General features: G+C 40.1%; 1 protein-coding gene across 4 annotated transcripts in view; it reads right to left on the bottom strand.

Moving 5' to 3' along the window:
* The window catches only part of ANO5 (anoctamin 5), a 75,688-nt gene extending 54,238 nt beyond the window's left edge, over window positions 1–21,450 (bottom strand). For 2 of the 4 annotated variants that reach the window (XM_036029144.1, XM_036029145.1), the window contains exons 1-2: window positions 21,268–21,450; window positions 8,775–8,827 (exon numbers count right to left, since the gene is read on the bottom strand). In XM_036029144.1, coding sequence (XP_035885037.1) covers window positions 8,775–8,827; window positions 21,268–21,307 — 93 coding nt within the window. In that variant the 5' untranslated portion in view covers window positions 21,308–21,450. The remainder of the gene's footprint in view (window positions 1–8,774; window positions 8,828–21,267) is intronic. The other 2 variants (XM_028516553.2, XM_036029146.1) reach the window with 1 other exon arrangement.
* Between the last annotated feature and the right edge of the window lie 673 nt (window positions 21,451–22,123).

The following is a 22,123-nucleotide window of genomic DNA, read 5'->3' as shown; positions in this document are numbered from 1 at the left end:
GTAAGGTGCCACCGTTTGTTTAACTGGTCACCTACTACAGGCCTGTTGGGTTGTTTCCACTTTGGCATACTATAAACAAAGCTGTCATCAATATTTGTGCACAGGTGTTTGTGTGAATATCAGTTTCCACTTCTTTGTTATAAATGCCCAAGAATATGATTACTAAGTGTAATTACTCACACATTACTCATTACTCACCACACATTACATACATTACTCATAATGGTAAGTGTATGATTAGTTCTAAAGAAACTGCCGAACAATTTTCCAGAGCGACTGTACCATTTTACACTCCCAGCAGCAATGTATGAGGGATCCAGGTTCTCTGTATCCTCACCAGTATTTGGTATTGCCACTATTTTCCGTTTTAGCTGTTCTAAGTGTTTAGTGATATCTCACTTTGGTCTAATTTTGCAATTCCTTAATGGAGAGTGATACTGAACATTTTGCCATGTGTTTATTTGCCATCCATATATCCCCTTTAGAGAAATATCTCATCATGCATTTTGCTCACAGGGGTTGGTTGTTTTTTTTAACACTATTGGGCTTTGTTGTTTCTTTATATATCATAGATGTGAGTCCTTTATCAGATATATGATGTGCAAATATTTACTGCCCGTCAGTAGCTTGTTCATTCTTAATAGGATCATGCTTTTGTGTCATGCCTAAGAATTCTTCACCAAGACCTAGTTTCTAAAGATTTCCTCCTGTTTTTTCTTCAAAACATGTCATAGCTTTAATCTATGATCAACATTGCATTAACTATTGCATAAGGTGTGAGGCTTAGGTTGAAGTTCATGGTTTTGCCTATGAATATTCAAATGCTCCAGCACTGTTCATTGAAAAGGCTATCCTTCTCCATTGAATTGCTTTTGCACATGTGTCCAAAAATCATTTGGCTGTATTTGTGTGGGGCTACTTCTGCAGTCTTTATTCTAATGAATCTATGAGCCGCTCTACATATACCACAAACTTTGATTAGAGAAATGAATTTTTTAAAGATTTTATTTATTTTTAGAGAGAGGGGAAAGGAAGGAGAAAGAGAGAGAGGGAAACATCAGTGTGTGGTCGCCTCTCATGCACCCCCTACTGGGAACCTGGCCCAAAATCCAGGCACCTGCCCTGACTGGTAATCGAACCAGCAACCCTTCGGTTTGCAGGCCCGCACCCAATCCACTGAGCTACACCAGACAGGGCAAGAGAAAGGAAAATTAAAATCATGATCAGTTATAACCTCATACCTGTCAGAAGCTGTATACCTGAAATTAAAACATTATTGCATGTAAACTGTAACTGAAACATAAAATTTAAAAATAATGCAGCTAATAAATCTTTAAATTGGGAAGGGTACTCCCTTCCACTTCCTTCTTTTTTCAAAATTGTTTTAGCCCTTCTCCTTCCTTTACAGTTCCACATACCTTTTATTTTTTATTGTTACTCTATTATAGTTGTCCTAATATTCCCCCCTTTGCCCTCCTCCTCCCAGCCCTACCCCCACTCCCACAGTCCACCCTCACACTCATTGTCCATGTCAGTGGGTCATTCATGTTTGACTAGTCCCCTCCCCTTCCATATACAATTTAGAAAAATCTTGTCTGTATAAAAAGTCTTGCTGAGATTTTGATAGGAATTGCATTAACCTATACACATTTTGGGCTTCCACATGATCACTGATCATAAATAGAGACACAATTAATTTCTGTGTGAAATTCACTTCTTAAAGGACAGCCAAGGTTTTTGTAGTTAATTTTGCTCTTGCTTTGTTTTTTCGTAGATTTCTTGATTTTCCGTTTAGACCATCAGGTTGACTGCAAATAGGAAAAGTTTTATTTACTCTTTACAGATTCACAACCCTTTCATTTTCTGGCCTTACTGCAAGCACCTGCAGTGCAAGGTTTCATAGGCATGGCAGGTGAAGACAGCCCCGCCGTGTTCCCGATCACAGGGGAAAGCATTCTGTCTTTCACATTAAATAGGATGTTACAGTAGGTGTTTTCTAGGTGTCCTTTTAAGGCAAGGAAGTTCCTGGTTTCTGAGAATTTGTGTAGTTACAGGCATTGAATTTACGTCTTTTTCCCTGAAAAAATACATAAAATCACGTATTTTATTTTTTAGTCTTTTAATATGATTGAGTATCTCAATTGACTATTGCACAATAAATGCGCCTTCCATCACTGAAATTATCTCCACTTGGTTATGGTACTAAATTCTTTTCATATTTTATTAGTTAATATTTAACGAAGGACGTGTGTGTCTATGACCATGAGGGAAGCTGGTTTTCCTTTTTTGTGCTGTCCTTGTTTGGTTTAGTGCCAGGGTAATGGAAGCCTCTCAAATGAAGTCTAAAATGAATTGGGCTAGTGCTTATTCCTATTATATTTTCTGGAAGAAACTGTATAAAGCTGGTGCTAATTATCTTTTAAATAAACATTTGGTAGAATTCTCCAGTGAAATGATTTGGACCTAAAGATTTCTTTGGGGAGAATTTTAAAATTATACATTTGATTTCCTAGTAATTATAGGAATTTCAAATTATTTATTTCATATCGAATGGGTTGTGTATTCTTAGTGTTCCTTTATTAACTTTTTTGTATCTACAGTCTATAGTGACATGCCTTGTTTTATTTTTTGGTTATGTCTTGTCTCCTCTCCTCTCCTCTCCCTGTCTTCTCCCCTCTCTTCCCTCTCCTCCTCCCCCTCCTCCTTGTCAGTCTAGCTAGAAAGAAGTTTGTCAATTTTATTACCTTTTCATAGAACCAACTTTTTGCTTCAATAATTTCCTCTAGTGTTTCTCTGTTTTAAATTCATTGATTTATGTTCTTATCTTTATTTTTCTGTTATTTCTTCAGATGGAAGATGACTATTGATTTAGATTTTTCCTCTTTACTGACATAAACATTTAGTGGTGTAAATTTCTCTCTCAGCATTGTTTTGGCTACAACCTTCATATGTCCGTATGTTGCATTTCCACTTTTATTCAGTTCAACGTCTTGCTTTGTTTTTTTCCTTGAGACTTTCTTTCATGGACTGTTTAGAAGTATGTTGTTTAGTTTCCAATTGTTGATGTTCCTGTTATCATTCTATTACTGATTAGTTTGATTCCACTGGGATCAAAGAACACTCTATGATTTCAATTTGTTGAGGTTTGTTCTATGGCCCAGGATATAGTCTATCTTGACAGGTGTTCCATGTGTACTTGAAATAAATGTGTGTTCTCTTATTATCAAGTTGATTAGTTTATAAATATCAATTATATCCTGTTGCTTTTCTCTTTAGTTGTGTCACTTATTGTTGAGAAAGGAGTAAAGTCTCTAGTTGCAATTATAGATTTGTGTATTAGTTCTTTCCATCCTATTACTTTTTGCTTCACATATTACGATGCTATTATTTGGTACATGCAACTTTAGCATTGCTATATCTTAATGTTGGATGAACACTTTTAATCTTTATATAATGTCCTGCTCTGTCCATGGTCATTTTCTTTGCTACACAGTGTACTTCGTATATTAATTTAGTACTCCAACTTTCTATTAATGTTCGTATATATTTTCAGCCATAATATGTATTTTAATCCTTTTATTTTCATGTTTTAATCCATGCTGCAAAACTGTCTTTCAATTGGTGTGTTTAGACTACTTACATTTCATACAATTACTGATACATTAAGAATTAATTCTGCCATTTTATTTTTGTCTTGTTTTCTGTTTGTTCCATTATGTTTCTCCAGCTTATTTTTCATGATTTCCTGTAGGTTATTGGAACTATTTTGATAATTCAATTCTGATTTATCAAAATAGTTTAAGTGTATTGCTATGCAGGTTTTGATATTACATTATATATATATACACATTACTTATCACAGCATACAATGTGTATGTTTTATCTGTCAAGTGAAATATATAACCCTCTCTTCCATTTAAAACCCCAAACCTCTGTTTATGACTTTCTTAAATATTTATCTGCACACATTGAGAATATCAGAAATTGTTAAAAATTTTTACTTCAATTATCAAACATAACTGAAAACTCAAAAGAGAAAGTCTATTGTATACTCATATTTCTACTCTTTGTTTTTTCCCCCTCCTTCCGCATGTTAAAAAAACTTATTTTATCATTTTCTGTCAAAAAATTTCTTTTGGCTAATCTTTTAGGGCAAATGTGTTGCTTAAATTTTTCTTTAATCTTCCTTCATTTGAGAATGGCTTGATTTTCTGTTTATTCCTGAAGGATATTTTCACTGGTTATACCATTCTCGATTGGCATTTTTTTTTTGAGCACTTGAAGCAACTGTACTACTTCCCTGCATTTCTGAGAGAAAACTACTATCATCTGATTACTGTACCTTCCCCTACAGTTAAGGCCTTGTTCTCTCTCACTGCTTTCAGGATATTTTTTCCTTGCCTTTAGTTTTCTGAACTAGTTTTAGTCCAATTGATGTGAATTCCTTTGGATTTATCCTGTTTGTGATTCCTTCAGCTTCTTGAATCTACGGGCTTGTGTGTTTTTGACCAATTGAGATATTTTCACCTATTATTTCTTCAAATACTTTTTAGCCCACCCTCTCCTATTGTAGGACTTCAGTAATACAAGATCTTCTGTTATAGTCCCAGAGGGGCCTGAACTCTGTTCACTTTTTATTTTTTTAACTTCTGTTTAAACTGGGTAATTTCTACTCAAATTCTCCAAATTCAGTGATTCCTCTGGTGGGGTAAGTGGAGTGATACCTTATGACCCAGTGGGAGCAGAATTCCAGGTCTCCAGCTCAGCCTCTGTGCAGGTGAAGGGGTGCTGGAAGGGTTTCCCATCACTGCTGGGTGGGGCAGAAGTTCAAGCTTACTGTAAGGCCTTCACTGATCCCAGCCTAGCCGGGAAGTGCACGGGTGCCTCCTTTCTGTTCCCTGCAGAGCCTCCACCGTCACCACGACAGGAAGTGGAGTCGGGGTGGCTTCTCTACTTCCAGACAGTGGTGAAACTCCCGGCTTTCCACCGGGTTACCTCTGACAACAGCCCAGCAGAAAAGAATTGAGCACCTTGTTACTACTGACGAGGGTGAAAAGCCCAGGCTCCTGCATGTTCTCCGCTGACTCCACACAGACGCATGTGTGGGAGAGACACATTCTCACAGGGCCTACCTTTCCCAGGGCTGAATATATGGTACATCAGCTGAAGAATGAATATTTCAAAGCAGAATATTTTTACCACATCAACCAGTCAACAGTTTAATTTCAGCACCACTAAAAACAAAACTTGCTCCTCCAAAACTATGACACATGATATTACTAAAATACTATAGCTGAACTTCTCTGAGTTTGACAAGCCAAATGTAACACCTTAGAAATAACAAAATCGACCTGAAGACCCGAGGTTGAAGGCAAGGAAGTAATATGCACAGTTTTTGAAATGTGCAAAGGGATAAGGAACAGCGTAAATATATCATGAAATTATTTTCCTGTTATAAAGCGTAAGTCTAGACCATATATAAATATGAAAGATACACACAGAAGCACAGAATGTGAACTGTAATGGAAGTTAACTTGAGAAAAATATACAAAGATCTGTGAGGCATATATTATTATGATATCAATATGACCAAAGTGAAAATGACAGTATGTTATTGAAGTTGGCTCAATCTCGTAAGATACATCTCTCCTCAGTCTGCTCTATGGACATGAAAACTTTAATTTTTCATGTTCTTTACTTTCTGGATAATAGTCTTTTTTTTTTAAATATATTTTATTGATTATGCTATTACAGTTGTCCCATTTCCCCCTTCACTCCCCTCCACCCTGTGCCCCCTCTCCCACCCACATTCCCCGCCTTTAGTCCATGTCCATGTGTCATACTTATGAGTTCTTTAGCTTCTACATTTCCCGTACTATTCTTGCCCTCCCCCTATCTATTTTCAACCTACATTCTATGCTACTTATTCTCTATACCTTTTCCCCCTCTCTCCTCCTCCCACCCCTACTGCTAGCCCCCCCTTGTGCCCTCTATTTCTGTGGTTCTGTTCCTGTTCTAGTTGTTTACTTAGTTTCTTTTGGTTTTGCTTTAGGTGTGGTTGTTAATAATTGTGAGTTTGCTGTCCTTTTACTATACATGTCTTTTCTTTATCTTCTTTTCTTAGATAAGTCCCTTTAGCATTTCATAAAGTAAGGGCTTGGTGATGATGAACTCCTTTAATTTGACCTTATCTGAAAAGCACTTTATCTTCTCTTCCATTCTAAATGAGAGCTTTCCCGGATAGAGCAATCTGGGATGTAGGTCCTTGTCTTTCATGACTTGGAATATTTCTTTCCAGCCCCTTCTTGCCTGTAAGGTCTCTTTGGAGAAATCAGCTGACAGTCTGATGGGAACTCCTTTGTAGGTGACTGTCCCCTTATCTCTTGCTGCTTCTAGGATTCTCTCCTTCGTTTTTACCTTGGCTAATGTAATGATGATGTGCCTTGGTGTGTTTCTTCTTGGGTCCAACTTCTTTGGGGCTCTCTGCACTCCTTGGATTTCTTGGAAGACTGTTCCCTTTGCCAGTTTGGGGAAGTTCTCCTTTATTATTTGTTCAAATAACTTTTCCACTTGTTGGTCCTCCCCTTCTGGTACCCCTATAATTCGGATGTTGGAGCGTTTAAAGGTGTCCTCGATGGTCTTAAGCTTTTCCTTGATTTTTTGAATTCTTATTTCATCATGCTCTCCTGCTTGGTTGATTCTATCTTCCTTCTGGTCCACTGTGTTGTTTTGAGACTCAGATTCCTTCCTTTCACAATTGGCTCTCCTCCGTGTGTCTTCCTGCATCCCTTTCATGGTAATCTGCATTTTTTCATGTAATTTGGATCCAAAATCAACCAGTTCCATGAGCTTCCTGATCACCAGTGTTTTGAACTGTGCATCTGATAGATTGGCTATTTCTTGGTCACTCAAGAGGATGAGTCCTGGGGGACTGATCTGTTCTGCTGGAAACATATCTTATGTCTTTCCCTATCTCTCCTATTATTTTACTTATTTATTTATTTTTTCCTCCGGTCTGGTCGCTCTTGTTACGGTGGGGGGCGGAGACTTAGGTGTTCACCGGGGCTGGGCGCCCCAGTCGCTAGCTTGTGACGTTATATGTGGGGGCAGGGGCGGGAGCGGGGACAGGAGGGATCAATGGCGACCCTTCCGTTCTCCTGGAGTCAGACACTTCCCTGGGCTTCTGGGCCGTGAGCTCTGCCCTGGTCCACAATCACTGCCCCACTGATTCCCCCAGCCGCTGCTTGCGTACTCAGGGATCAACGCTACACCACTGCGCTCCCGCGTCCCGGATTGCTGTCGCACCGATTTTGTGCCAAATTTCCCCCGACCTACACGCGCCTGCGACCCGCGCCAGCCCCGCACCCTCTCGCTTGGCTCGTCCCCTACCAGTCTGGATGTACGGGTCTACTTCAACTTCTTGGCTGTCCGACTTCCATTTAGATAAATCCTCTGACAGTTCTGATATTATGACTGCAAATCATTGTTGTAAATTATTGTGGTTCTGTTCTTGGTTGTGCAAGGAGGTACTGTGCGTCCACCTATTCCTCCATCTTGCCGGAAGTCTGGATAATAGTCTTGATTCATTTACTCAATAAATATGTTCTCTGTGTCACATCACTTTAGTTGTGGAGACTCTAGTTTATGACAGTGGCTTTCAAACTTCAGTGAATGGCAAGAAGAGTCACCTGGGTGCTTTTTTAAAATCAGGACTTCTTACCCTTCACCGGAATAGTAATTAGTAATCTGAACAGTAATAGTAATTAGTAATCTGAGGTTAGGCCCAAGAGTTTGCATTTTAAAGGAATTTTTCATATAATTCTTATTCAGGCGGTCTACAAATTACAGTGTAAAAATGGCTGGACTATACGGTTTTCATAGTCCCTTCGGCTCTCATATTCCATTTCTCTCAGCATTCTGGCCATTGAGCTTTTAAAGGAAACAGAACTTCTGGGACTCTTATGTCAACCAGCTTATCCAACCAGTTTATCCAGCTCACTAGCACACAGCCAATCTACTCTGACAGGCTTTCTTTCCCAGGGTGGGAATTTCAGTCATTCCTAAAAAGCTATTTTTAAAGAATCTTTTGTTTTTTAAATCTTGCTGAATAGCCCTAATCCAATTCAAGGCCATGACCTCTTTAAGTACTGCTTTCGGTCCATTAGAGCCTACCAGAAAGATTAATTTACCTGCAATACCTTCAGAATGCTTATATTCTGTATATAAAAAATCCTGTTAGTATATTTTTGCAAGTTTATGTAAATAAAATAAAGCCTTTGCCTAAGAAAATTCTGTGTTTTTATAAGTAGTGTGTTTAGTATTTAGTATTTTATCTGATATGTTTACTTAACTCAGGTTGAGTCACTTGAGCCCGGGCACAGTCACCAAGGAGCACTAGCCACATACCAACAGCTGTGATATAAAAAGCTGTCACATATTACACCTGCCTTCTACTCTAGCGCAGTGTTAAGGAAAGTACTATTATCTTGCATACAAAGTCTTAGTATTCTGAGTTTATTTCACAGGGAGCCCGAGAAGAAATCCAAGCTTATGCTTGCTCCCTTATAACATCTAGAAAGTCCCAATGTTAAATCTGCATGGAACATGGAATTTGCGTTACTTACTAAACAATGAATAGGTTAGAAGATGAAATAGAATGTAGTATGCGTAAATAACTGAAGTACAAAGATCTAAGTATTCATACGAAATACGTTTCTAACCTAGTTTCACTTTTTTGTCCTGACTCATAGGAAGCTAGTATATATTTAACTTACCTCATTCATTTCAAAAGCATAGTCTGCTTCCCTATTGATTCTTCTTTCTAAAATTGGTAAGAAAGAAAAAAAAATGTTAAAATGGCCAATTGATCAGAGTATGTTAAGAGTTTACATATAGAGAAAACAGCAATTCAAAAATCAAACAAAAAAGTTCAAAGGAAAAAATACCGGAAGAAAATGCCCAAGATCTTGCTGGAGCTAAGTTGTTCGAAACAGCCTCCAAAAGAAGTTAGTACCAAAAACTGTCTACAAGCCAGGAGAAAAACGTCAAACACTGATATGCAGGATATAATCTTACCAACTAAGAAATAAACTTAACTGGGATAAATGCAGTTATTAAATACATAGACACGAAGCTGCTGAGAGGAAAACATCCAGTAGGGATGTCCATTGTTACCTCTTAGTTCTTCCTGTGTGAGATTTAATATGCTATCAGCATTATCTTCCTGAAGTTGACGCAAACTGTTTGCTATTAAAGCAACTTCAGAATACAACATAATTTAAAAGTTATCAAATATCACCTAAGTGGCATTAATGTGTACCTCATAAGGTTTGTGCAAGCATATTCCATTAGATAATGCAGGCAAAGTGCTTCACGTGGCCATGAGGTCAATGAACATTAGTTATTCTTGTTGACATTGTTATTATCATCAGGACATGCTCTGTTCTTTTGTTGATTTTCAAAACTGTTTTAAATTCTTTGGGATGTATTTTAGAGTGTCCCGAATAAAGATAAAATAATTTCTTTTGTATTCAAATCTTTTTGTGACAGGATGTTATTTTATTTTATTTTGTTTAAGATTTTATTTGTTTATTTTTAGAGAGGGAAGGGAGGGAGAAAGAGAGAGAGAGAGAAACATCAATGTGTGGTTGCCGGGGGCCGTGGCCTGCAACCCAGGCATGTGCCCTGACTGGGAATCAAACCTGTGATGCTTTGGTTTGAAGCTCGAGCTCAATCTACTGAGCTACGCCAGCCAGGGCAGGATGTTATTTTAAGTTAACAGGAAAGCAGGAAAACAGACTGTGACTATAGCTGTATCACTTAACTTTTTTTAGTGCAGGTTTCTCTTCTATAAGATTTAATATATAAGTAAAAATTGTTTGAAAATATAAAACATTATATAGTATCATCATAGTACTGGTTAAATGTATAGTTCAAAACTCCATAATGTCTTAACCATCTCTCACTGGACTTTTTAATGAAAAGACATCAATCTAGTAAATAAAGAATTAGATTCTAAAATATACATGCTTTGTCTCTCAATGTATGGTACTTGAGAACTGACTTAGGAAGCCTTTCATTATTCTCCAAGACAAAAACAGTCATTATTGCACAGAGTAACTGAATAGAGTTCCAAGTACAGAGTAAACAAGTTCAAGTCTTAAGCGAGGGGTTATAGGTGTTGATATTGAGAAAAATGATACCTACAAAGAAAGGCTCCTGAAAGATTAAACAAACAACAAAACTCCCAGCCATTTCTATACTGGAGCCTCGAACCCAATCGCACTTTAGGAGAACGCTGCACTAAGATGTTGGCCTTCTGCACCAAACTACCTTCCTGAACTGTGTTTCTGCCATCAGGGCCAGCCCTTATAAAGGAGTTTGGACATTTATTTCAACCAACAGGACTGAAGCTTTCCCCCTCCAAGCAGAAAGGTGCAGTTATATCCCTATGGGCATCTTCACCAACCAGAGTGCCTCCCTTCTGACCAATCAGGAACAGTGCCTTTTGCACCAAACTGCAAGGATTTGGAGACCTCTTTTGCACGAGGATGCGCCAATCAGGGGCCAGGGGCGGGGACTTCTGTCTCTATGAGCCAGCTCCCCTCTGGCTCAAAGAGTGTACTTTCCCTTTCCACCCAAGACTGCATTCCCTGGCTGGACCTAAAACACCGAAGGTGACTCCTGGAGCAGAGTGGAACACACACAGTGGAGCACACAGAGGCAGAGCAGAGTGGAGTGAATGAGATGGGAACAGATGGAGCAGACCAGAGCAGGGCTGGCTAGCAGGAGAGGGGCCTGGCCCCGAGTCTCTTGGAGCAGGGCCACCCTATAGCCATGCTGTTCTACAGCTGTGCTGCTTTGTCATTGAGCTGTAACACTACTGAGCTATTCCGCAGTCACGCTGTATCACTGAATAAAGTTTCCTTCTTCACTGCACCTCAAACTGAGGATTCCTGTTGGCACTGACTTAGCGCCAACCACCATCAGATGACACATAGTATTTTATACTTCTGGCTTTTTAGAAGAGAAAGTGTTTCAAGAACCTCCTTCATCTATTTATTTATTATGCTGCATTTAACGTATAGTTAAAAATATTTTCAAACTGCTATTGGAGCTTCATACAAGGTATTTATTTGAAAATGTTGAAAAGGGACATTATTTCTCCAGATTATCTCCTATTCCTACTAGTTCTCCCTTATGCTTTGCTGCTCCCTTTCCCTGGAACTATTTTCTTCCTAGGCCAACACTTTCTAATTTTCCCCACTGTATCAGTCTGACATCCTCCTTTCAAGCCTTGCCTGAAACCCCTTCATCTGCCCCCTGGATTAGCCTCCTCCACGGCACCATGAACGTAGCCCTCTCCCAGCACCTAGCCCACTTATGACCCCTCCACAAGACTGCAAGCTCCCTGAGAGCCAGGTGGAGCATACTGTGTAAACTGTATTCTTTTTTGGAAAAGCAGATTAAAGAGGAAAGATGTATAACCTCCAACGCTATGCTCCCTCTTACACATAGTGTTCACTAACTCTCCTTTTCTCCCAGACACACAAAATCAGATGTTCACACATGTCACAGTTCCAGACACACTTTCACACTCACTCACAGAGTATAAGGCTATAATAATTGCGCAAAGCAAGAACCCTGTCAAAACAGAGGCCTATCTGAAGAAGCAAGGATTTGAACCCCACAACTCTCAATGAGCTTTCTGTTGTTTTTCCAACTTCCTCTAACATCACTGGCAATGACTACACTCTTCTTAATGGGACAGAAACCTGCGGTATGAAGGGCTTAATACCATTCACTGTAGCGAATCGTAAAATATGAGCTAAAAGTAAAGTCAAGCCCGAAGACTGAGCTTTAAGTTTTCACTGAAAGCACATTACTAAGAATACACACTCCAGCAAACCCAGAGCCCAAAAATAGCCCCTGCATTTACCAAATGATCTTCTCAGTTTACACCCCTTCCCAGAAGCATAAACTGAAAGTACACTTGACCCTTTAACAATGCAGGGGTTGGGGCACTGACACCCACCCACCCCACTCCATCATAAGTCTTCATATAACTTTTGACTTTCTGAAATCTCAACTAATAGCCTATTATTAACACATATGAACACAGGAAGCCCATCAACACATATTAATGCACACTTTGTATGTTATATGTAGTACATACTGTATTCTTATAATAAAGTTAGATATCAAAAATATTACTAGGAAACTCAGAAGGAAAATATGTTGACAATATTTATTGGAAAAAATCCACATATAAGTGGACCCCACACAGTTCAAACCCATGTGGTTCAAGGATCGACTGACTCTAAATGCAATCAAATATTCATATTACCAAAGGAGAGGTGGTTTGATTAAATACAATGTTTAACATGGCTGTAAAGATGCAAATAACTTTACATTCAAGTTTAAAAATGTCTTTTCGCCCTGGCTGGCATAACTTAGTGGATTGAGCGTGGGCTGTGAACCAAAACATTGTAGGTTCGATTCCCAATCAGAGCACATACCTGGGTTGCTGGTCAGGTCTCCAGTGGGGGCCACATGAGAAGCAACCACCACACATTGATGTTTCTCTCTCTCTTCCTCCCTCCCTTCCCTTCTCTAAAAATAAATAAATAAAGATTTTTAAAATCTTTTTTAAAATGTCTTTTTCCATTGTTAAGCCCTTAAACTGTCTTTTCCAATGCTGGATGTACAGTAAACCAGCTGAAGAATAAATATTTCAAATCAGAACATTCTTTCCGTGTCAACCAGTCAATAGCTCAATTTCAGCAACACTGACATTTTAACGGCAGCACTTGTCACATAACCATTTAAGTGTTCTATTACACTTTGCCCTTGGAATTACATTTTAAAAGTTATTAGATAGTGGGAAAACTAACTGGATATCACTGATTGCTTAATGTGTTCAATTATCAAGAAAATAAACAGAAAATGTAACGAATCCAAGAAATATTAACTAGTATGACAAAAGGCAAAATGTTAACAGCCTCTCTGGGAAGAAATCTTATCACATGTAAATAAATTATTTACCTTTCTCATATTTACTTTTGGTATGTGATTGAGGAAATACATAATATATAAGATCCAGGCTTTCAGCAAAGATATATACAAATATATATAAGATAAATATATAAGATCCTGTTTCAGTAAATTTATTCTAAGAAATATGTTTATATTTTATAGCACAGAAATAGAAGTAGCTTTTAAAATCTGATACTATGTAACCCTGTATTTTTCAGCCTTCTTCAACCAACACTTTTTTTATCCTCACCCTAGGACATTTTTTTTTTCATTGTTGTTAGAGAGGAGGAGAGAGGAACATTGGTGAAAGAGAAGCATCAACTGATTGCCTCCTATGCCCCCTGACCAGGAATCAAACCCTACAACTCAGATATGTGCCCTGAAAGATTATCAAACCCACAACCTTCCAGTTACCAGACAACTCGCCAACTAACTGAGCCACACTGGCCAGGGCCAGACAACACTCCTGTTTTCTTTCTTATTTTTAAGTTGTATTTTACTGATTATGCTATTAACAGTTGTCCCAATTGTTCCCTCTTTGCCATCCTCCACATAGCACCTCCCACGCCTTCATGTAATCCCCACACCATTGTTCATGTCCATGGGCCATACATATGAGTTCTTTGGCTATTCTATTTCCTATACTGTGCTTTACACCCCCATGGCTATTATGTAACTACCTATTTGTACTTCTTAATCCCTTCGCCTCTTTACCCATTCCCCCACACCCCCTTCCCATCTTGCAACCATCAAAACACTCTCTGTATCCACGATTCTGTCTCTGTTCATCTTGTTTGCTTAGTTTTTTAGTTTCAATTGTTGACGGATATATATATTTATTGCCATTTTATTGTTCACAGTTGTTATCTTCTTGTTTTTCTTAAATAAGTCCTTTAACATTTCATATAATAATGGCTTGGTGATGATAAACAACTTCAGTTTTTTCATTTCTGGGAAGCTCTTTATCTGCCCTCAGATTTTTAATGAAAACTTTGCTGGGTAGGGCAATCTTGGCTGTAGGTCCCTGCTTTTCACAGTTTTGAATATTTTTCTTGCCAATCCCATTTAGGCTGCAAAGTTTCTTTTGAGAAATCAGCTGACAGTCTTATGGGAACTGTCCTATAGGTAACTTCTTTTCTCTTGCTGCTTTTAGATTCTCTCATTATCATTAGCCTCTGGCATTTTAATTATGTGTTGTCTTGGAGTGGACCTCTTTGCATCCATCTTGATTGGGACTCTCTGTGCTTCCTGAACTTGCATTGTTGCGGAAAATCCACCCACATGCCGGGAGATAACGAAGCACAAACTTTATTATGTGCAAGGGCTCAAGGGAGGAGGGGTGTTAATTTCCCCAAATCCTGAGCCCCGACCTTTACTTTCCCAGGGTTTAAATAGTCCTGGGCTTCCTGACTATGTGGCGAAGCAAGGTTACAGAAACTAAATGCGGAAGTTAGGTCTAGCTACCTTATATGGGAGACAAAGGAAATTTGCAGAAGCTACTGAGCACAGGAGCTTATCATGGAAGTTAGTGTAGGACCTTGAGATAACTGTTACCTTGGTGACAACTGCTGGTTAGCTTACAAACAGCATTGCTTATCAAAGAAGCTACACAGATCCTAGAAACTTTTTCATGGGGGTTTTTCTTTTCCTGCCACAGCATGCCTATTTCCTTCACCAAATTAGGGAAGTTTTCTTTCATTATTTTCTCAAACAGATGTCCAATTTCTTGCTCTTTCTCTTCTCCTTCTGGTACTCCTATGATGCGAATGTGGGACTTCTTGAAGTTGTCCCAGGAGCCGCTTATACTATCCTCATTTTTTGGATTCTTTTTTCTTCTTCTTGTTCTGATTGGTTGCTTTTTTATTCCTTATGTTCCATATCATTGATTCGATTCTCGGCTTCATCCATTCTACTGTTGTTTCCTTGTAAATTGCTCTTTATTTCAATTAGTGTATCATTTGTTTCTGGTTGGATCTTTTTTTTATGCTGTTGAGGTCCTCACTAAGCTCCTTGAGTGTCCTTATAACCAGTATTTTGAACTTCTATCTAGCTCTTTAGATTGCTTGGTCATTTTATCTAGCTCTTTATCTGGAGTTTTGATCTGTTCTTTCATTTGGGCCATGTTTCTTTGTCTCTTCGTTTGAGCAGCCTCCCTGTGTTTGTTCTTATATATTAGGTAGAACTGCTTTGACTCCGTGTCTTGGTAGCATGGTCTAATGTGGTATATGTCCTGTAGGATCCAGTGGCACAGCCTCCCCTTTCACCCAAGCTGGGTACTCAAGGTAGGCCCTTTGTGAGGGCTGAGTACACCCTACTCTTGTAGTTGAGCCTTGGTTGCTCTTAGCAGATCAATTGGAGGAATTTACCCAGCCCAGTCAGCTACAAGGATTGGCTGTGACCACTGACCACCAACCTCCACTCTCTGTGGAGAATCAGCTATGCAGGGGCAGGGTAGTGGTGCTCCAATGTGGTCTATAGGTGTACTGGGTGTGCTGGCCCTGGGATTTCCAGGGTGGTGCAGGCCAAGGTCAGTCGTCACCTATGTTTTTCCTAGGGCCAGCCTGCCTGAGTTATAAAGCAATCTGAGATGGCTGCTACTTGTGCTGGGTTTGAAGATTCCCAGGAGAAGCCAAGCTGTGAATCTAGGAAGTTGTGTAGCATGATCTAAGACCAGCCATTCATATGCAATGGCAGCTTGGGTAGGTCCTTATGTTGGGTGGGGCAGAGTCTCTGGGGATCTCCAAGGTGGATCAAACAGTATTAGCCAGGATGATGAGAGTCTCAGATACGGCACCAGCTTGCCAGCTCTGTGGGGGCAAGGGTTCAGAAACGGGACAATGGCCTCTATTTGCCTTGATGCCAGACACTTCAGTTTCTCCTTGTATGACACTGGTACCTTTCAAGCTGCTACCCCGGTGCTGGAGCTCAGAGGGAGTGAGTCTGAGTAGGTGAGTCCATGTGTGGATTCTTTAGAACTGCCTGGGACTCCAGAAGTTTCTTCCAACTCAATCCCCACTGATTTTTGCAGCCAGCAGTTGTGGGGACTTATCTCCCTGGCACTGAATCCTGGGCTGGGGGGGCCTGGTGTGGGGCCAGGATTCATCACTCCCAAGATATTCCCCCTGAATTTTTATCTGCCACATGTGGGTGTGGGATCATTCCATTCTGCCTCTGTGCCCCTCCTACCGGTCTGGATGGATGTGGTTGCTTTTATTCCATAGTTGTCAGACTTCCATTCAACTTGATTTCTGGGAGTTCTGAGTGATGGCTGTTCTATATTTTAGTTGTGATTTTGATGTGGTTGTGTGCAGAGGGGAGCTATGTCTGCCTATGCCGCCATCTTGATTAGAAGTCTCAATACTTTTGCTTTCATAACTGTGTCATTAAACTCCAGGAACAAACTATATATTTAAAGCCAGTATTCCAAAAATTTACTAAATTGCTCATGTTAAAAAAAAATACTCCTACATTAAATTTATTCCCAGGATATTTTTTCCTTTTTTTGATGCAATTGTAAATGGGATTGTTTCATTAGTTTTCCTTTCTGATAGTTCATTATTGGTGTATAAAAATGCAACTGATTCCTGGTTATTTATTTTGTATGCTGCTACTTTACTGAATTTACTTATCAGTTCTAGTAGCTTTTTCGGAAAAAAACTCAAAATGGATTAGACTTAAATGTAAGACTTGAAACCATAAAATGCCTAGAAAAAAAAGGCAGTAAAATCTCAATACTGCTTGTAGCAATAATTTTTTCTGATATATCTCCTTATGCAAGGTAAATAAAAGAAAAAATAAACAAATGGGACTATATCAAACTAAGAAGTTTTTGCCCAACAAACAAAATGAAAAGACAACCCACCAAATGGGAGAGCATATTTGCCAATGGTACATCTGATAAGAAGTTAACATCCAAAATTTATAAAGAACTCATAGAATTCAACATCAAAAAAAATCAAACAATCCAATTAAAAAATGGGCAAAGGCCCTGAAGAAACACTTTTCCAAAGAGGACACAGAGTGGCCAATAGACATTGAAAAGATGCTCAATGTCTGTTATCATCAGAGAAATGCAAATTTAAAACCACAAGGAGGTACCGCCTTACACCTGTCAGAATGGCTATCATCAATAAGTCAGCCAACAACAAGTGTGGCAAGGATGTGTAGAAAAGGAAACCCTCATGCACTGTTGGTGAGAGAGCAGATTGGAGCAGCCACTGTGGAAAACAGTATGAAGTTTCCTCAAAAAAATTAAAAATGGAACTGCCTTATGATCCAGTGATTCCACTTTTGGGTAAATATCCAAAGAAACCTGGAACACAAATTCAAAAGATGCACCCCTGTGTTCATTGCAGCATTATTTACAATAGCCACGATACAGAAGAAGCCCAAGTATCCATCAATAGATGACTGCATAAAAAAGTGGTAGTACATACATACATACAACAGAACATTACTCAGTCATAAAAAAGAATGAAATCTTTCCCTTTGTGACAGCATGGATGGGCTTAGAGGGCATTATACTAAGAGAAATAGACAGAGAAAGACAAATATAATATGATTTCACTTATATGTGTAATCTAAAGAAAAACTAAACGAACAAAATAGAAAGAGACTCACAGATACAGAGACAGACTTCGGTTGCCAACGGGGTTGGAGGTTAGGAGACGGGGTGAAAAAGGTACAGGGATTGAGAAGCGCAGATTGAGAGTCACGAAAGAGTTATGGGGATATAAAGTACACGTAGAAAACATAGTCAATACCAGAGGGGAGAAGGGAGGGAATTTCAGGAGAAAAGGGGAAGGGTTTACAGGAATAAATATAAAGGACACATGGACAAAAACTAGGGGGGTGGAAATGGGAGGGAGGTGGGGAGGGATGGGTGGGTGGGCTTGGATGGGAGTAAAAGACAAAAAACTTCACTTGAACAATGATCAAAATAAAATGTTTAAAAAAAATTTTTAAATAAAAATGAAATTAAAAAAGAAAAAGAAAATATAGTCAATAATACTGCAATAATTATGTATGGTATAGGTGGATACAGGAATATATTAGGGGGAACACTTTAGTAAAGTATGTGATTAGCTAACCACTATGCTCTGTACCTGACACTAATACAAAATAATATTGAATGTAAACTATAATTTTGAAAAAATTTTAAAAATACATCCTCACTGCAATGCACTTTTCATACAACCCTAGTAATAACAAAGGTCTTAATAAGGGGTAGTAAAATCAACCCGGCAAAATAACTGACATATTGAAAAACATTTAGAAACATAAGTATCGTCTGACTTGCCCGGGCCACCCTGCTCTTCAGGCCCTGCTCTCACCAATCCACACTACCGTGCCATGCCTGGATTCTGGGTCTATGAACAAAACATTGATGGGAATCTGGGCAGCAGCAGTTATCAGAACCAATCACCAAATATATATGGTATTCCACATCAATATCCTTTTCTCCTACTTCCACCCAAATTGGAGGCAAAACTTCAAACACAATGAGAGGAAATATAAATTACAAAGGCCTTTGCCAAGAAAAGAAAAACCTGAAATTCCTGTGGGAAAAGTTCTAAAACCTTCCTGGGATGGATTCAAGCTGCGATATAACATACGCTGGGGTAGTACTGATTTAAGTATACATTCTAGTAAGTAAAATTATCCTGAGGCTAAATTAGATCACACGTCTCACACTTGAAAGAGAATAACGGTCAGCCTCTGCAATGCCATGTTGGTATCTTGTTTCATTATATATAGATAGTTACATACTTCACATTTTTTCCTCCACTCTTCCTTCAGTGAAGGATCTATTTCTGTACTTTTCCATGGCTTTACTTCAGCAGGTCTGATGACAAGGAATTATCAAGTGCTTTAAATTTAAAAATATCTATTAAGGCCTTCACATTATTGAAATTACAACAAAAATTCTCAGCAAAGAAAACCACTAAATAAGTATAGAAAGGTACTTCTAATACATTCAAAAGTCATTTCATTCTTTTGCATCAGTGAATACCAATCATTTCCCTAATAAATAAATTGTGTCATTTAGCAAAGCCATTAGTCAAAGCTGAAAGTTTTCAACAGTTTTCCCTCTATCCTCATTCTTTTTACTTGAAAATGGGGCAGTTGCTTCACACAGAATTGGAGAAAATACTTGCAAATCATAGATATGAAACATATAGAGAACTTTTACAACACAATAATAAAATGACAAATGACTCAATTTTTTTTATATGGGCAAAGGATTTGAACAGACATTTCTCCAAAGAAGATATATGAATGGCTAACAAGCATTGGAAAAGATATTTGACATATTAGTTACCGGGCAAATGCAAATCACAACCACATTGAGGCCCTGGCTGGTGTGGCTCAGTGGATTGAACGTGAGCCTGTGAACCAAAGGGTGGCTGGCTGGATTCCCAGTCAGGGCACCTGCCGGGGCTGTAGGCCAGGTCCCCAGTAGGGGGTGTGTAAGGCAACCACACATTGATGTTTCTCTCTCTCTCTTTCTCCCTCCTTTCCCCTTTGTCTAAAAATAAATAAGCAAAATCTTTAACAAAAAACCCACATTGAGATACCACTTCATAACCACTTTGATGGTGATAACTAAGATAACAAAAAATGTTAGTGAGGATGTAGAAAAATTAAAACTCTTATAGAATAGAACTATAAAATGATGCAGACACTTGGAAAACAGTTTGGTAGTTTCTCAAAATTTTCTCTCTAGAGTTACTACCTGATCCAGCAATCCCATTCCTAGGTATACACCCAAGAAACAATTTCATACAAAAGCCTGTACATGAATATTCATAGCATGATAGAAAAAAAAGTGGAAGCAACCTAAATGTTCACCAACTGATGAATGGATAAAGTATGGTGTGTGTATGTGTATATACATATATAATGGAATACTATTCCATTATATATATACATGTTTATATGTATATGTGTATATATACATGCATATACACACATAAATATGTATATATATAATGGAATATTATTTGGCACTAAAAAGGAATAATGCACTGACACAAGTTATAACATGGGTGAACTTCAAAATCATTATGCTAAGAGAAAGCAGCCAGTTACAAAAGACCATATATTATATGACTCTGTTTACAGTATGTGTCCAGAACAGGTAATTTTATATAGTAAATAAATGAGTGGCTGCCCGCAGCTGGGAGTAGGACTAGGAGAAAGGGGGATGGGAAGTGACTATTAAGAAGTTTCTATTTAGGGTGATGAAAATGTTCTAAAATTAGATTGTGGTGATGACTGCATAACTCCAAATATACCAAAAACCACTGAATTGTACACTTTAAATGGCTGACTTTTATAGTATGTACATCATAGCAATAAAATTGTTAAGAATGTGGAGGAGGAGAATGCAATAATGTATTGCATTACTTGGTGCCTTTGAAAACTGACTAGTCAGACTACCTAGAACTTTTATCAGTTAAAAAGAATTGTTTCCAGGTTTAGATCTAATACTAAACAAGCTAAGAAACAGTGTTATTAAGGGAACTGAGAGTCATTGAGTCCTGGAGACAGCCCAAGAAAAACAGGTATATATTTTTAAAAAACGTGTACTAAATAAATCCACAGAAAAGGCCTTAATAGGTCTGTGAAAGGTCTTAATAATGAGCAAATATTCCTCAACTTAAGATTCAATGAAATCAGATAGTACAGCAACGTTCGTTCCCAAATGCACAAGAATCTGAACCCTTAGGGCCCCGTAATTAACCAGGATCTCAAAGCTTTAGCAATAATCGGCGAATAAAGCAAGGCAAAAGCACTTAAAGGCCAGCTTCACACGAGGGTCGGTTGCCGTGCACGCTAAGCTGTGGCCCTCAGTAGGAGACTGTTCGCGAGTCTGGACACTTAAAACTCACACGCCCAGCGCGCTCACCTATAGCCTCCCAGCATGTCTCCATCGCTCGCCAAGTACCCAGAAGCAAAGGAGGATGGTCTCGGAAGCGCAGGGATCACAGGACCGCGGCTAGGGGCTAGCCGCAGCAGCAGAGGACTTCAAGGGGCGCCTACCCCCATCCACCCGGGGAGGGTCTGTTCATCTAGCAGTCCCAGTCTCCTGCAGGGCACGCCTCCCAGGGAACGTCCCCCGGTTCCAAGCCGCAGGGCCGCCAACGTCCCCCCGGATCCCTGCGCCTGCGGTGCCCGGGTGCGCGCGCGGAATCCGACACTCCAGTGGCGCTACTCCTCCGCTCCTACCTTCTTCCTGCACCATTTCCAGGACGTTCGGATCGCCCATCTTCGCCAGCTCGTTAATGACACTAAATGAAGCGGCAGAACCCTGCGACCGGCGGTCAATTCTCGGGCTGATACTGAATTTGATCGTGGACCGACGGACCACGCGCTGCGAAGGGGCGGGGGACTCCTTCCTCTTCTCTCGGAGGATCTTGCGCTCCGTTGCCTCCGGGATCTCCAGCCAGTTGGGCTTCTTCTCCAAAGGATACTGCCACGGGACCTGCCCGGTGTCCTCGGCCGGCCGTTTCGCCACCCTCTCCCGGCGGCGCTCCTGGGACCCCTCCCAGTATTTCTCCAAAATCCAGTCGAGCTGCGGGTCTCCCGGCTTCCTCTCCTCGCCCTCGGGCTTCCCCGGGGCCTCTCCGCTCTCGCTCTCCTGCTGCCCCTCTTCGCTCCCGCCCGCTCCGTCCCTCTTTCCCCGCCCTTCTCTCCTCCCCCCGACCTCAAGACTCGCCATTCCCCCGCCCCCCGGGGCCGCCACCTCCTCATCCCGCAGCCGCACCAGTAGGGGGTCCGCCCACTCTTCCGGGCTGCAGCTGTCAGACTTCCACGACTCCGCCACTGCTACCTCCTCGGGGCTGGTCTCTCCCCCCCCCTCGTCGGTGCCCGCCGCCCCACGTCCTCCCTCGGGGCCCACCGCCTCCTGGCCCATCAGCTCCCTTCTCAACAGGCGTTGCTCGTCCCATTCCACCGTGTTGGCCCACGTCCAGGACTCCGGATTCTCTGGAGTGGCCGTCTCCCTTCTCTCCCAGCCGTCCTCCTCGGATCCCCGCCGACCAGCCAGCTGCTTCCCCAGCCAGTTGTCCTGGTTCGCTTCCAT

The sequence above is a fragment of the Phyllostomus discolor genome, chromosome 6 (genome assembly GCF_004126475.2).
Source record: "Phyllostomus discolor isolate MPI-MPIP mPhyDis1 chromosome 6, mPhyDis1.pri.v3, whole genome shotgun sequence".
In the NCBI taxonomy this organism is placed as follows: Eukaryota; Metazoa; Chordata; class Mammalia; order Chiroptera; family Phyllostomidae; genus Phyllostomus; species Phyllostomus discolor.
This window is presented reverse-complemented; position numbering and strand designations above follow the sequence as displayed.